At 42.0% G+C, this 17105-nt stretch overlaps 1 protein-coding gene across 1 annotated transcript in view; it reads right to left on the bottom strand.

The window, feature by feature from the left end:
- Positions 1-603: 603 nt before the first annotated feature.
- Positions 604-17105, bottom strand: part of Pde1c (phosphodiesterase 1C, calmodulin-dependent 70kDa) — a 250953-nt gene continuing 234451 nt past the window's right edge. Inside the window, exons 18-19 of the mRNA XM_013035157.1 lie at positions 15994-16059; positions 604-2237 (exon numbers count right to left, since the gene is read on the bottom strand). Of these exons, the coding sequence (XP_012890611.1) occupies positions 2068-2237; positions 15994-16059 (236 nt within the window). The 3' untranslated portion in view covers positions 604-2067. The remainder of the gene's footprint in view (positions 2238-15993; positions 16060-17105) is intronic.

Consider the following 17105-nt stretch of genomic DNA (forward strand, 5'->3'; position numbering starts at 1 on the left):
CCCAGGCCCAGAGTTCAGGCCCCATGACCGGACCCAAAAAACAAAACAAAACAAAACAAAACTTAGAATTCCAGAGAAGTTAGACATGACTCACATACAAGGAAGTCCTTTAAAAGCTTCTTTTTATTTCATGTAAGAATAGAATCTGCGTTTCTATACAACCCACCATGCAAAAAAAAAAAAACAAACAGGGGAGGCATTTTACAACATCTCAGTATCATTACATTTGCTCAACTAAAATATTAGTAGAGGCTAAAAAAATAACAGCTTAGCAAATAACACAAGCAATTAAAGTTGTTTCTTCTTCGGAAAGATGGCTTCCAACATCAAGAAGCACAGTCAAGAAATCACAGCCACACCAAAGCCTGAGCCCTAAAGCTGGAGAACTTGAGAGACAGAGAAAGCATCACTATGTATCCCGTGGCTCTGTACCACCATCTAGACCATCTGTGTAGAAACAGGTATGAACCACCTGCTGAGTGAACCTAAGTAAGGTGGAGGAAGTGCTACTAGTTTGCAGAAGCATTATCTTGCTCAAATACCAAGCCAGGAGCTAAGAGTTACAATTTTCTTCCTTAACACAAAGTCTTGAGTGTTTTTTTCTTCCTGTTTGGAAAGCAAATTAAATTTTCCTATAATACCATCTTTTTTTAAAGCACGGTACACATAAGCGGCTCAGTATGGTCACTAAACTCTGGAGCAGGCTCAACTGAGTAACTGTGGTCCACTGGACATGAACTGTGGACAGGGGAATGGATGTCTCTAAACCCCTGACAACTGAGTCAGGAGGCTGTGACCATGAAGGATGCCTGATCTTTGTGAGACTCTCCTGAAGAGCTCAGCCTCTTAGTGGACACCATGCTCAGCAATAGCAGCCCTGACCTACAATCTTATTCTTCTTCATCACAAGATACAGAGTAGGGACCACGAATCCATGGACTACTTATGTAAACAGAAGTTCCCAAAAACTCAGGCCCTGATAACCAGAACCTCATTTGTGAAGGAATAAAAAAAGCATCTCTGATCATGAGCCTTCCCTTGCTATTTCTCTGATTTCAGTACCAACATAAAAATTCTCATGAGAGATATAAAAAGGCAAAAAAAATGCCACCCCAAAGAGAAGTGAGCTGTAAAGTCTTCTGTTCTACCAATGGCCATGAGAGCAAAAAATACCACAGGGCTCTGGACACGTGCTCTGTTGAGAAGGTGACCTGACATTTAACTTAAAGACATCTCCAGTCTTATGGAGAAACATCTGTAAATAAGGAATTACAATTAAGTTCACCTTCCTGTTCCAGAACCCACCCCCCTAAATAACTTTATGTCTAAATAACTTCGACTGTTAAGGCTTGAGTATCCCATGGTTCCCCAGCATTCTCTACTGAGATGGAAGAGAAAGAGTAGAAGAAATATCCTGAAAACTCCCAAATCCTCGCACATGTGATTAGAGATCAAAAAAGGGTTTTTTTCTTTTCTATTTGAGATTTCTTTCTTTTAATTTGGATCCAGTTTGTAACACCCACATTCTGAAATGTCTACAAATATAAGTTATCAGACATGTTTTCCTTCTAAAATTGTTACATTCAGAAACATATAACTTTTGTTTTGAATGCAGTTACTATGAAAATTACATATTTACTTGTATCTTAGATAAGAGTATTTAAAATGAAAAGATACTCTCAGAAGTTTACTTCTTAAATATGATAATTACTATACTGAGTATATTCTTATTGGGGGCAAATTGAAACTTAGGGATGAAAAATGGCAGCTTTTCCTCTTTTATCTGAACAGGATATACAATTGTAACATAGGTCCAACTTTGAAAGATTTATACAATAAAAGCCACATAGTTTATTCTTGGAATCTGGATTGACCTTGAATCCAGCCACAGATGGGCCTTGCAGGAGAATGACAAAGGTTAAATCACATATACTCTGATGCTGCCTTCCTGCGTCAACCATGATGGCGCTAGCTCTTCCCAGATGATGCCAGCCCTCCAAGGATCTGCGAGGCCTGTCCTGCTCTGACAGGTAGGCTCTCTTCACACCCTCTTTTCTCTCTCTGGCCCTATTTTCTGTTCCAGTGATGTGAGATGTTCTGAATCTTCTTCATTTTGATCCTCTGATCCAGCATCTTATACCTTGCAGGGTGGTCATCAGCTTTCTTGGGAACCGAAGGTGCATAGGAGCTGGAGGCGTAAGCTGGGCGTTTAAAGTGACGCAAAGGAGGCTTGATGACTGGAGCCATGGAAAGGAAGACAGACAATTATTAGACTCACCAAGGGCACAGTACAACCTACATATCATAGTCAACTTCCTCCAGACTGGCCTTCCCCACGCCAGCATATGCACATAGAGTTGGAGCCTTATTGGGACCCTCATCACCAATAGATCAGTAACTACATTATCAACTTCATCGTTGTCTTAAAATGAACAAAGGCGAGGACTTCCTACAGAAAGACAGTGCTCATGGCATATCAAGGCTCTTTGACGACATGGATGGGGTTAAGGAAGGGAGAAGACACAGTGGGACATTTGGGGACAGCAGAACAAATGCGGCGGACAGAGTTGCATCACTGACCACATTTAGCCATGTAAGTGAGCTCTTGAGTTTGGAAAGCGGCTATCATTAAAGTAAGTTCTTGAGAATACACTTGCAAAATACCTATAAAGGTCCTGTATTCAAAACCTAGAAAGAACTCTTAAAACTCAACCAAAGGAAACAACCTGACTTAAAAATGGACAAAAGAGCTGAACAGACTCCTCACCTGAGAAGATCAGATCACCCCAGGAATACAGATTTAACATTTTTTTGTCACTAACAATTTACACAATAGATATTCTACTGCACACCAATTGCTAATGAGGATGCAGAGCAACAAGGACCAGCATGCATGCAAAAGAGTTTCCACAGTGCCAAACATTACAACTTCTTTGCAAGATAGTCTGGCAATTTCTCATGAAGCCTAGATTAGTGTTACCATATGATGCAATAATTGCGTTCCTGAGTTCATTTGACTGATTAGAAAAAAAAATCTATGTCCACATGGAAACTTCTGTAGAAACTTTTATTTCCCCAAACTGGAAATTACCAAGGTGTCCTTCAATAAGTGAATGGATTGATAAATGAATTATCAAGCCACAGAAAATTCTGAATGAATCTTAAATGCATATTGCTAAGTAAAGCAGGAGAGTCTAGAAATGTAACATACCCCATGATTCCTTTATATAGCATGCTCAGATGGTAAATATTAGAGAGACAATAAAAGACTGGTGATTTCCAGGAAATTAGAGGAGGAAAGGTCGAATAGATGAGTAAAGGATTTCCAGGGCAGTGAAATTATATTATATGATGCTATAGTGATAGATATGCATCACTATGCATTTGTCAAAATCCACAGAAAGTGATCCCTAATGTATGCAAATTAAAAACACTATTTATGGAGCTATAGCATCCCAGAATCGAAGGCAAAATGTCACCAAACAATCTGACTTCATTGCCAATGTAAGAAACAACCTTACTGAAGAGAAAACAAGAAAAGACAATAAATAGCTTTGGATAAAAGTAGACTCCACAGACCAAAGGCCAAAGATGCTAGGCATAAGCACTGTAGTCTTATAGGCAATGCTGTTTCTCATGCAAGTGCATTGCTTCTCACATAGGCTCAGATAACATCTCTATTATCACTCTACATGAGTCACTGAGCAACTATGTAAAATAAACCTATTAGGAAATTTACAGAGAAGAAGAAAGGATAGAAGCATGTGGTAACAGATTAGACTTGGAACAAATCAGTTAACAGTGATATTGATAAGGTTGCATATAAAGATATGTATAGATACATGTGTTTATGTGTGTAAGCATATACCTCTTTTTCTCTCGTTCTATCAGCTGAAAGGTTGGTTCTAGGAGCAGTGAAAAGTCAGCAGACCTAGAAACTCCAAGCAGCCCACAGTCTGTAGACCTAGACTTCTAACATTTCGATAAAAGAAACTAGGGATTCTTGAAGAAATGACTCCTGGGATTAAGGCACAAGATAGACCAGGCACACTTGGAACACATTCTTGGGGCACAACATTGAAAAGTGTTTGTAGACAAATAACAACAGATAAGCAATCTCCAAGTGAAATATCTCAACTTGCTTTAAGCAATAAAATAAATATAATAGCATCGTTTTACCACCCAAAGTAGAAAAGCAATAAGCCTATACTGACATAAGTGAGAAAATAAAAACACATGAGAGAATAGATAATTCTGTTACACCTGTCTATTCAAATACAATTTTTCTATTTGCAGATTACCAGATAATTTATGTATGCAAACACCCTAAGATTGAGAAGGAGTTAGTGTCAGGTAATTGTAGCACTTCCAAAGTGTATTGTCCAGACACAGTACAAAGAGTAGTTTTGCAGTGAAAAAAATCTAACTCATATGACCTTATCCAGAAGATCAAAGTGACACAAGTAAGTACTAGTGGCAGCATGCATTCTGATATTATGTATGGAAATGTACATTTTGTGATAAAAATAGAAATTTACCTCTATGGTCATCCTCCCTCAAATACATAACCTCTCTCTGGTAAGTCACAACTGAAGTGCATTCTACAAAATGCCAGACTAACATTCATCAAAAAACAAAAAACAACAACAAAAAAAAAAAAAAAAAAAACAGAGACGGCTGGGAGAGAACCTGTCAGGGCCCAGAGCTACTCTAAGGCGAAATGACCACTAAGGTACTGTGTTACCTGGATGAGATCTGGAACAGATCTGGGAAACCAGTTACTCTTAGGTTAAAAAAAAACCCAGCAAATCACTGCTAACAATAAGAAAATGCAATTTTGGTGTTTACTTTGAAGCAAAATGTAGACAAACTTCACTATGCAATCATAGGGAATGATGTCAATACTAGTATATTCTTAAAATGTAACATTATGACACCTGAAAGATAGGATGGGTTTCTCTTAGCAAAAAATGGACAATCTTACCTCATTATCAGAAAATACATTAATATGCACAACATCTGAAAAAAACATCAAACTCATAGCAGTACTTATCTCCAAGTTGCATTAAGGCCGCTATTTTATTTTTCTGTATATTTTGCTTCCAGTTGATTCCATTTTCTGATTTTCTATGATGAACAGCTTTGAGAAATGAAACTTTTTAAAAAGAAACCTAACAGTCAGGTGCAGGCAGCTCACACCCATTATCCTAATGACTGTTGAGGGTGAGATCTGAGGATCACAGTTTGAAGCCAGCTGGGGCAGGAAAGTCCATGAGATTATAATCTCCAGTCAACCACTAAAAAGCTGGGAATGGATTTGTGGCTCAAGGGGTAAAGCACAAAAGCTCAGGGACAGTGCCCAGACCCTGAGTTCAAGCCCCAGGACCAGCACCAAAAAAAAAAAAAAAAAAGATAAAAAGAAAAGAAAGAAACATAACTGACAAAAGTTTCTTCTAGAAAATCACAGACCAGAGCTATGTTACAAAATTATACCTTATAGAAAGCAAATAAAACGAAGTATCTTGGAGGCTTTTGTTATAGTCATCTCAAAGAACCCACCGCTGAGGACCCTTGGTGCAGCTTGCAGACTAACCTGCTGCCTAACTCCTGAGAGAGCCTACCCCCGTGCTGCTGTAATACAACAGGACAGAAGGAAAGCCCTGCCCTCATGGCTTTCCTTGCTGGATTCCATTCTGTTAAATATACCAAAGCTTGTCGCCCACTTAAAAAACAAAAAGGCATCGAGGTAAAAGCTATGTCACCCTATAAGAAGCAACTTAAAAGATATCTTTTCTGGGCCCTGTGAATGAACTAAATGCCCCCAGCATTGCATCTGTGCCGGTGGATCTGAGCTAGTCTCTGTGATAGTCACCTTGGGCTCCAGAAAAGAAAAGATTCGCAGTTAAGTACCTTGGGTAAAAAGCAAACTGCCCCCCGCCCAAATAGACAATGTCTTCTTCTTTACCATCCTAAAGGAAACAGCCAAACACTTAGATCACCCATCAGGTATCATGTTCCTGCTCTGCCCCCATGGTAAAGTGTTAACTCCTCCTGAACAACTCCAGAGATCCAGATCAATGGTTATCCAGCCCACACCTGGGCTGACCCACACGTGGGATATGAAACAGTGTTAACTTACCCGGCCCCCAACTTTCCTATTCAGCCTGAAGCCAATATATATACTCCTGAAGATGAGTGAAGATGTACTGAGGTGCTATCTTCCCATGGCTGCCATGGAACAAATCTCTTCTCTCTGCCCTTCACTATGTCTCTTTATTTGGCATATGGGCACATGAGACTTTTGGATTTGGGGCCTGGCATGATTTCCATGCCAACTGTGCCTTTTGAGTTACCCTAACACAGTAAACACTATCAATTAATGACCCTGTTGAAGCTTAACAATAGACATCATTCTATATAGAGGAACTGTTCTCTTTTAAATGCCCAGAGCTTAATTCTGTGACTTAGTGTAAAGGAGGGACTGGGCACTGAACACCCCTGGGGAGTAGAACAAAGAAACAAGAGGGCATCGGATGGAAGGCAATGGCTGGGAACAGTTGGGGCTCCTGATGTTCAGCCTAGAGAGCTGCAGAACCCTCTGCATTCAGTCTATTTTTGCAACTCAACAGGAATCCAGTCCCTGTATTATTGAATTTCTCATTCTCAGCATGAGGAATAGTCTCAATTGGCTGGAATTCAGTTGTCAGAATTCAACTTCCCTGGCCACTGGCATCTCTGCAAAGAGATTGTTGGACCTGCTGGTGGAGATGGGAGAGGGTGGGCCTTGGTCAGCACTGACAGGATGGGTGGCAAATGAGGCCTGCACATGGCTAAGTTGTCCCATAAGTACTGGCAGCATGGGTTATGGATTTCTGTTGGCAACTGAGAGCACGCTGCTTTTCTTCGGCAGGTGTGGATGGTTTTATTTGGCTAAAGGATCTCTTCATCTCATGACCATATCATAGCACAGTGGGAGGCAAACACGTTTAGGCCTTGGGTGTCAGTCGCTGATTCAATGTCCACTCTGTGTTTTGTACATGGTGAGGACAGCAGGAAGGACCATCACTTGCTCTTTTCCACACCTGAGTGGCACAGTGAGCTGCCTTGAAGTAACTGTGGCTTCCATTACAATCATTCTTGATTCTCTCAGTGCTCTACAACCATAATGTCATATGTGCAGAGCAGTGAGCACACCCAGAGACTCCTGGACTCTCCATGGACAGGTCTCTACTGTTGTCAGCTTTTTTTTTTATCCTTGGACACTAGCTTTCTTCTCTTGCAGAGATAATGCCACAATGACAGTTACAAAACAAACATTTCCACCAACAGACATATGTACGCACACCTCCACACACACAAAACACATGACTAAGACGATAATCATTTATTGTCACAGGAATGTTGTTTTACATAGATGAAAACAATTATCCCACATGTGGCATTTCCTACATCAGGATAATTTGTGGTGTCTGCCTGAAATCTTATGAAGAGTCCTTATAAAAAATGGACAAAATTCATCCAGGAGCTCTGAGTCATCCCCAGTGATGATGGAAGAATGTAAAAGCTGAGCCTGTGATTGAGGATGGAAGAATAAAAGAACTGATGTTCATCACGGTAAATGCACTGATAACATAATTGCATTAGCTGTATATCATACACTGATTGGCTAATCACAATGCTAGGACTCTAACATGAATTACCTGCAATTCTCACCACATTCCTATACACAAAGTACTGTCTCTCTCCAGTTCTGGTTAAGGAAACTGAGGCTTCTCACATTTAAATCATTCACCAAAGATTGCAAAGTTAGGATGAAGAATGGCTGAAGTCTAGATTCACTTCCACGCAGTTAGACTTCAGATCTCTCCTTGTATATTTAAAATGCCATTGTGGCCCCTAATTCAGTTTTAACAACTACTATAGTAGATTTAAGACGGTCACACTAAAATAGCACCAAATTTATATATCACTGTTTGAATAGACACCTGGGATGTGTGGCGGATTCTTGAATAGCCTTGTTAGCAGCTATCATCATACTTCTCCCAGAACAAGAGGACCTCATCTCATTTAAAGCAATGGCTCAGGATGCACCTGCATGAAGGTCTCTTAAACAACTGCGTTCACCTCTTCCCTCACTGTGCAGGGTAGAACGCCAACATGTCCCAAAAGTCTAGACTCACAGAAAGAAGCTACCATGGCAGGCAGGCTCCAGGTCCTGAGTTGAAATTGTAACTCAGTGATTGCCACCCTTGGCTGCAGATGAGAGCCATGTGGGGACAATGCCTAGTGCTTAAGTTGTAGCTCACTTAGAGCAGAACCCTCTCCTGTTATTACCCTCACCTGTCTCCTCCTTACCCACCTTCGTATCCACCTTCTCATTTGTAGTCCCCTACCATCTTCAGAAGACGGCCAGATTCAGCTCTGAGTCTGGCCCCAGGTAACTGGGTGTGTGCTTTCACTTTTTGGTTTTGATATAATGGAGAGAATGACCCTCAGTTCAGCCAAGTGTTGTAACCCATGCCTGTCACCCCAGCTATAAGGGGAGACACAGGTAAAAATATTATAAGCAAAAGCAAAAACCTCTCTGAAAATATCGTGAAAGCACAAAGGGCCAGGAGCATGGCTCAAGTGGTGAGCACCTGCAGAGCAAGGGCAAGGCCCCAAGTTCAAAACCACAGTAGCACCAAGAATAAATAAGCAACAGTCAGCTGAGAGGGCCATGGTGAGAATGGACTGAAAATAACGTGTGTGTGTGTGTGTGTGTGTGTGTGTGTGTGTGTGTGTGTGTAAAGCCAGCAACCCAGTGCCCATGCTCACAAGATCCAGTTTCTATCCCCTGCCTGGGATGAGGACCCTTTGTTTCTGGAATTATCTAGAAGAGTTACACTTTGTCAGAAAATTTCAATAACACAATCCTTTTCTAACTTGGGAGTTCATTTGCATCTCAAGATGCAAGAACAATGCAATGGGGCCCCCACAGACAGGAGACCAGACAGGAGTCCTCGCCCCTTGGAGGAACACAATGCAGCAACATAACCCAAGCAGGAAATCACTCTTCTACCGCACACATTAGGTAGAGTGTTCTCTAAGATGATGAGCTATTCTTGGACTCCTCAAGGTGCATTATGTATTAAAAATGAGAATGATCAAAGCCACTATCTGCATTTTTAAAGATTCTAGCACTCCAAGGACTTTACCTCAAGAAAATGAGACACATAAATTCTCCATAGCTTCCGGTTTTTTCTCACACAAAGCAAAGAGCTCCAGAACAGGAAGCCTAGATAAGATGACAAGCTATCCAATAGGAACTAAGGTGACACCCCACCTCACCCTAACCAAATCATTACCCATCTGACATGGAAAAAAAATCACCCAAAGGGTAATGTAAGGTCTCTGGAAGAGTTGGGAAGATGAAACAGGCAGACCATATAGCTTTGTCATCTTCAATCCCACCTAAAGATGTCTGCTTCCTCCAGTAGTTCTCAACCCTGGAGACCATTGGTCTACTAGGAAAGTTTCATAAAATCTGCCACCCAATCCCTGCTCCAAGAGCCTTTGGGATAACTATTTGGATCTCAACCTCGGTATGTTTGCAATGCTCGGTCACTGGACAGGTAGCCAGGGTTAAGAGGTGCTAAATGAACTACCTTTGTTTTCAGCACAAGCCAGAAATAGGCATGCACTATATAATGGTGAGTGATGACCCATGTACAGAATAGTGTGTGCCATGCAGCATACATGTAAAGTAGGCTGTGTAACCGAGGGTGTGTGCGCACACCGTACAGTGTCCACACAACTTCAAAATCACCTATGGCACACTTTCTGGAATGTACCCCAATGGAAGGACTGAGGACTAGACTGAAGGTAAGAAGGGTCTTGGGCAGCTGACCACAACTGGTCAGTGCCTGGAAACCTGCTCTGGTCCCTCTGGGTTTGTGCCTAAGGGCCTTGGCCCTTGCCACAGAGCATCTATGGGGAGAAGTGGGAGAAATTATGGAAGCATCCTGGGCTTGGGGTACTCAGAACTGGGCTGAGATATTTCTGCAAGATCCTCAGGAGATCTTAAGCATCTTCTTGTACTTCCTCTCTGGTTTTCATTCTTTCTTCTGTGAATAAAATAGTAACTGCTTTTCATGAGACTGTGTGGGCTTCAGAAGAGTATAGGGCAGAATAAGAACCTGAGGCTCTCTGCCCTGTGCCCAGCATGAAGCAGGTGCTTGGCATAGGATGACCATTACTACACAGCACAGGAAGATCAAAGGTCACCCGGTGCTTCTTAATGGAGCCTTCCCTGCCCTTAATGTTATCACAGTCTTCAAAAATTCTCCCTGTCTCTCATACAATTCAACTTTACTATAAATAAGAAAGATCTTGTCACACCATGAGGAAATTGCTTACTGGATTTATTTGTGAACATTTGGCCAAAAACACTCCACTTTGATTCACAAAGATCAATTATCAAAAATACACGTGTTGGAAAAGTATGTATATATACATATATATGTACCTATATGTATATATATGTATTTCCATTCAGCCACCTAAGGAAAACACTTGGCCAAATCCAAGTCCACATTGAAACTAAGCAATGTAAAAGTATGGTAAAAATTAAAAAATAAAGCACAGTGACCCATCCAGTAATGACCACTGTCACTATAGTCATAGTGCTGGAGACATGGATGAGGAAGGTGTCTCAGATAACAAGCCAGGGTGGAAGGAGCTCCAGTCCCTGAATTATAACCTTGGTATAATGAGGGGAATGTAGAGAAATTAGGAAACAGTTGGACACTTCTAATTCTTAAGGCTTTTTGCTTTCATTATGCGGAGTCATAATGATGCTTTAATTTATCCTCACTGGAGGGCTTTGAGATTCTCCCTGTTTGTGCTTTAGCCCACTGGCAATTCAGCCCTGCAGGTCCACTTCCTGAGGACGGGGGCAGAGAATATACATCCCGAACCCCAGAACACAATCAAGACTGATAACAGTTGGTGCAAAAGAGATATTTAAATGAATGAATAAACTACTTCTCTAAATCACATTCAGTAACCTTCATAAATCTCTCATTTGGAGAATAAATTACTCACTTCCAACATATACCAGCTGTAAAATTGTCAATAGAAGCTAATATTTCTCCCTCGTGTCTGCAGGGAGATTTGCTGCCTTGTTTGCTTAAGGAGAAAGTCCCTATCTTCTCAAGTGTCAAGTATAAGGGCTGAGCCAACCTGCCTTACACAAATGACAGCATCTCAGCTCATTTCCACTCTCAACAGTAGTGTGGCACCATTTCCCAGCCCTCCCCAGTACCTGGCAAACTAGTGAAAAAGAGGAACTATTAGCCTAGGCTGAAAAATCAGGTTTATTCTTATCTAAACAATGGCTACATTTCAAATACCCTGTGATATAAAAGAAGATTCCAGAAATATCTCCCTTGAAAAGGAGCTGATCGATTTTAAATTGTGTTTGCCCTGGCATGTACAGCATATAGGGTTCATTCTGCGTCAGTGGAGAAACATTGTGTGCAAGCTAACTCTCTCTCATTTGATTTTTCTCATTGACATAGATATTTTTCCATGTGTGAGAATGAAGTCTAGAAGTATAAGGCCAGTCCACAGCCCTCAGCCTCTGGTCATTACTAATAAGGCCTATTTTTAGAAGAAACTGGTAAAGATAAAGTACTTCAGGGCTTTGAAGTACTCAATCAAGGCCTAACAACGACTCTGTTTTGACTCAGTCCATATAAGTGACATCCTTCAAAGTGAACTCAAGGTGAAAGTCAGCTTCAGAGACTGCCATTCAGGTCTGCACTATGAAGTTAGTACAAAGTCCTTGAATTGGTGGATGAGAAGTAATCCCTAGGCAGATGGAAGTGTGGAAGGTAGTTAGAAATGCGGGCTATTTAGCATCAGGCTGACAGCAAATCATTCAGGAAAGAGCATAGGCTTTCTATCTGCCCCTTGCCGGCTTGAGCAAGCTACTCATCTGCTTGTGCCTCAGTTTCCTAACCTGTGAAATGGACATAATAGTACTTGCCTTGGAGAGTTTGAAGGACTTAATACATGTTAGAAACCTAGCATTTCCCTGAAGTTTGTAGATTCACCATACACATAAAAGTACTTATGGAAAAAAAAAACTATATTAGGGAGATCCACAATCACCATTTTTGAAGCTCTCAATAACTTACAATACATGTAGTTTTTGTTTTGGTAAAAGAAACATAAGCTTTCTATAATGTCTTCGGACCTCAAAGATGGTCGAGTCTCTTCCAAGAAAGCTTCTGGATGTCCGCTTTATCCGTAGTCCCCTAAAACAGGACACACAACAACATTATTGCCAGGCTGCCAACAGGGGGCATGCACACACTCTAGCAGGGAGGAGTTTTAGAAGCAGAGCCTTGTCTACAGCCAGGACTACAGCACAGGCCAGCAGCTGCACATGGGGCCAGCTACATCTGCATCAGCTAGCGATGGCAGTACTGTACCTTGTCATCTAAGGCCACTTCCGGAAAGTAAGGGGGTGGGGACTCTCTGCTCGGAAGTGAGGAGCTGTGCGCCAAGCCTCCACCGGGAGCCACTGTTTCCCCAGCTCTCCATCACTGACGGCCCACCCATGGAGGTCCACAGGGGCTCACAAACTCCCAATAGATGATGTTGGTGCTAGAAAAAGATCTACAACTTTCCCACATGAAAGCTGAAGTTTCCTGGTGCTGGGGTTCCAGGATGAGCCCGGAGGTAACTTCAGAAAGAGTACAAGCAGTTATTTAGTGATGGCGGGTAGCCACCATAGGGAGTCATGGTCCTTGCTGGACTTTCCTTCACACCCCATCTTCATATCCCAAAGTCCATTTCTGCCCATGGGTTAGCAGGGGGAAAATAGTACATTTCTGAAAACTATATGCTAAATCACCAGCATGAACGAATCCCTCAACAAAAACATCTTGCCACACAAGCACAGGTTTTTCAGTTAAAAGTTAATACAACATTAAATCATAGAGGAAAAATAGAAATACTAGAATGATGCGCATCTACGCGTTCAATATCGCTCAAGTAAATGTTAATGGTTTCTATATTTGCTCAGAAATATTTTAAAGGGAATAACACAAGTAGAGTTGTATGATCCACTCTTCTTTCTGTATGATATGTGGGATTTGTGTGTGTGTTTGGCTTCTGCTAAGCAAAATGTTTCCAAGATCCATGGGTGGCATATCAGATGCCATTCATTTCGAACAGAGATGACATTTTGTCTATCTGGTGGCCGGGTGACAGAAGTTTAGGTTGTTTCTATGTGTGGACAATCGTGGATGCCAAGTAGTAGACACTTGTGAACAAGTTTTCACAACATTCAGGTTGTATAAACCAAGAGAACTGCTGAGCCAGGAGATTGCTGAGATTGCGTTTGAAGAGGCTCAGAACTTTTCAAAGATGGCTGTGATGTCCTTCATGTAAGGGTTCTAATTCCTCCACGTCAGAGCCAGGACCCATGATGACAGTTTACAGCAGATGTCCCATGATCATACCGAGGACAGCACAGATCAAGTCAGCATCCTCCTGTCCATCCAGGAATGGCAGCTTTCCGTGAGCCCTTGGGCTGTAGCCCTCTGCCCCCATACTTCGCATCCTGTATTCAGACTGAGTCTCATGGCCCTGGGCACTTCTGGTCTCTGTGACTCCTTCCTGATGTTCCTGCTCTGGATACAGAGCACAGCTGTCCTGTGGACTTTGTGCACACTTTGAGACACATCTGTACAGAACAGCCCTTTGTTTCTGCTTCCCAGAGACATTTGTCTCCAGCACGGCCTTTCAAAAATTATTTCCTTAAGCTGGGTGCAGTGGCTCACACCTACAATCCCAGCTACTCAGGAGGCTGAGATAAAGAGGTTCACAATTCAGGGACAGCCTGGTCAAAATGTTCATTAGAGGCCATCTCAACCAGTGAAGTATTTGTGTCAAGTTGTGTACATCTGTCATTCCAGGTAAGTGGGAAGCACAGATGGACCAGTCCAGGGGAAAAGAATGAGACTTTGTTTGAAAAATAACTACCACCACAACAAAAAGGGGCTTACATAATAGAGTATCTGTCTAGCAAGCACAAAGCCCTGGGTTCAAACCCAAGTACTACCAAAAAATTGTTTATTTTTCTATTTTGTCCAACTTCTCATTCACTTGGAGCAGAGGAATTGTGTGTCAAAGAATCAACTTCTTGGGCGATGTTGGTTAGAATTTACAATAGACATTTTCGTCTCTTAGTGACTGAGCTGTTGAACTGTTTGGATCTGGGCACATGGATGATGTTGAAGAAAACAACACCCATGAAAATCCTGACAAGGCCCATATCTGATACACTGCACAACTGCAGTATTTTTTAAACAGCTATTTACTGCAAATAGCTAAGAATTGTGTACCTGTGGTGTCAACAAAGGCATCTCTGAGGTGAGGCTGGGAGCAGGCCCTGTCCGGGCCTGGATAGGAAGCTAAATTATGCTACAGGAAGTAAGCTGGGTTCAAAGAGACAAAGGGCAAGTGTTTTCTCTCATATGTGGAAGTTAGATCTAAATGACAAACATATGCACGTACACACAAACTGTCTAAAATACGTCTACACAAGGGAGAATTGTCGTGCAAGGATGTAATGCCTTTGTACAACAAAGTCAGAGGTTAACAACATGAATATCAGGAAGCTGAAACGTATGTTGTTGGGAAGAGGGAAGGTCAAAGGAGGCGTGAAAATAAATAGAGGCATGGGAGGTGATGTAGTCATCATATCCAATGTACATACCTCAAAATGGAACCAAATTCTCTGATGGGGGGAGTGAGGTAGGGAGGGGGGAGAATGATGGGAGGTGGAAGGGTGACACAGATAGAAAGAAAATGAAAACTAAACAAAAATAAATGCCATATTGTCACATACAAGCAAATTGTGACATAGTCCTTGAAATGCCAGCCAATCACAGGAATATTTGCTAATTTTGTACCATGGAGGAAATGCTGTGACTTAAGGATGAATTTCAAAAGGAAACAAAACTGCACACAAAGCACAACTTGAATCTAGGATAGCAAGAAGGAGAGACTGTCTTGGTTAAGTAACTGAAGAAAAACATGTTGCTACTATTTCTTCTGTATATTATTAGTATTATTATTATTTCACAATAAACATTTTTTACTTTCTACAATTGTCCTTTCTACACCCCCCCCAGATCAATTGCATTTTTTCCATTAAATTGTAGAAAGGAGTCTAAATGAACTACTAAGGGCCAAAGCTATTATCACAAGTGCTTAATCATTCCCCCCCACACCCTGGAGGGAACCAGGGTCCTATCTAAACCAGGTGTGTATCTACGCCAATCCTGTGTCAGTACTATGCCAAATTTACCAATATTATTTCTCATCCTCAGGTGGGACAGGTGAGGAACCTATAGCATTAGTGAGGGGCCAGAGACATAGGATGATAAAGAAGTGCATATGTGGTTGCAGAATTTGAACCCCCTTCTCTTTCTGTCACCAGAATGACTAGCATTCTTTTTTTTCATCAGTCCTGAGGCTTAAACTCCAGGCCTGGGTGCTGTCCCTGAACTTTTGTGCTCAAGGCTAATACTTTATCACTTTGAGCCACACCACCACTTCCAGTTTTCTGGTGGTTAATTAGAGATAAGAGTCTCACAGACTTTCTGCCCAGGCTGGCTTTAAACCATGATCCTTAGATCTCAGCCTTCTGAGTAGCTAGGATGACGGGCACAAGCCACCAGCACTCGGTTTCCCATTCTTCCCTCTGTCTGCCAATGCTCCCAGAGCTGGACCAGATGACTAGCAAAAAGGACCTGAATCCTGTTCTTTCTCCCACTGGATGGGAGACATCATAGGCCAACTATAGAACTGCTAGACCATTGCTAGAAGAACCTCATAACATGGACAACCAAGATGGGGTATACTACATAAAGAACTGGCAAGGATCTGTTCATCAACTCCTGCACTCAGCACTGATACCAGACGTTCACTCACCTGGCAAGGTCAGACGACTTGAGCTGGTGCTAGGGGCCGGTGAGCCCTGAGAATGTTTCTTTGCACCTGTGAAGAGGAAAGAAAGGATAAGGGGAAGTAAATTTTTGAATTGATGTGGATAGGCCAGTGTTCATCTGACCTGTCGTCGGATATCCTAAAAGCGTGGGTCTGAAAATAACCTTTAGTAGAAGGCCGTGGAGCATGGATGCGATGGTTCCTGCAAGCCAGGAGGCCAGCCTCCATTTTTGGGTGGGTGATTGTACTAGATTGGCTGGGCTGGAAGATTGGGACACTGGGACCAGTGCCCCTGCACAAGAGGAGCCTCCTACATGTGCCACTCCTTGGGCCTGAAGTAGACATCATGGCGGAAGATGGCTAAGCAGGGATGGGAAGTCTGGTTCTTGAATGGAAGACTCAGGGCTGTGTCCCTGCTTTGCCTAACAGCCTCTCTTTGCTATTTGCCCTGGATTGCTCAGAGGTTCCTGTCCTCTTCTGAAACATGAGGGAAATACAATGATTTCATCCATTTCAGGTCAGGATCATAGAAACTGAGGTATGTGAGAGGACTGGAGAGCTGGGGGAGGGGGAACACAGTGGCCAGGGGAGGAGGTCTATGTTCCCTAGTAGCCAGCAAGGAATTCTTGTTAGGAGGGGCTCTGGGTTCAAAGCTGTGGTTTAATTGGGTCATAGGAGATGAAAAGGACTCCAGCTCGGTAAAGAGAGGGAAAAACCAAGGGGAAAAGGGATGCTCTATAAAAGTGTTCATGTTTTATTCATATATATATATATATATATATATATATATAGTATAAGTCACATGTACTACATAAGGACTTATAGACATATTTATTTATATACAGACACAGACATGTATATGCATATATTTGATACATTTATAAATATATTTCATTCATTCATTCACTCATTCATTCATTCATTATCTTGCCATCCAGATTGAGTGGGGAGAGCCTGGAGTGAGAAATCTAACAACCCAGCCAGATGGAGAGAGAACTCCACACAAGTCAGTGTTATTGCTCTGATGAACCCCAGGCCACTTCCCTAATTTGCAGAGGTTGACTCTGTCTTCAGAAGCCCTGTGAGAGCACACACAT

The sequence above is a fragment of the Dipodomys ordii genome, unplaced genomic scaffold, assembly GCF_000151885.1.
Source record: "Dipodomys ordii isolate 6190 unplaced genomic scaffold, Dord_2.0 Scaffold205, whole genome shotgun sequence".
Classification (NCBI taxonomy): domain Eukaryota; kingdom Metazoa; phylum Chordata; class Mammalia; order Rodentia; family Heteromyidae; genus Dipodomys; species Dipodomys ordii.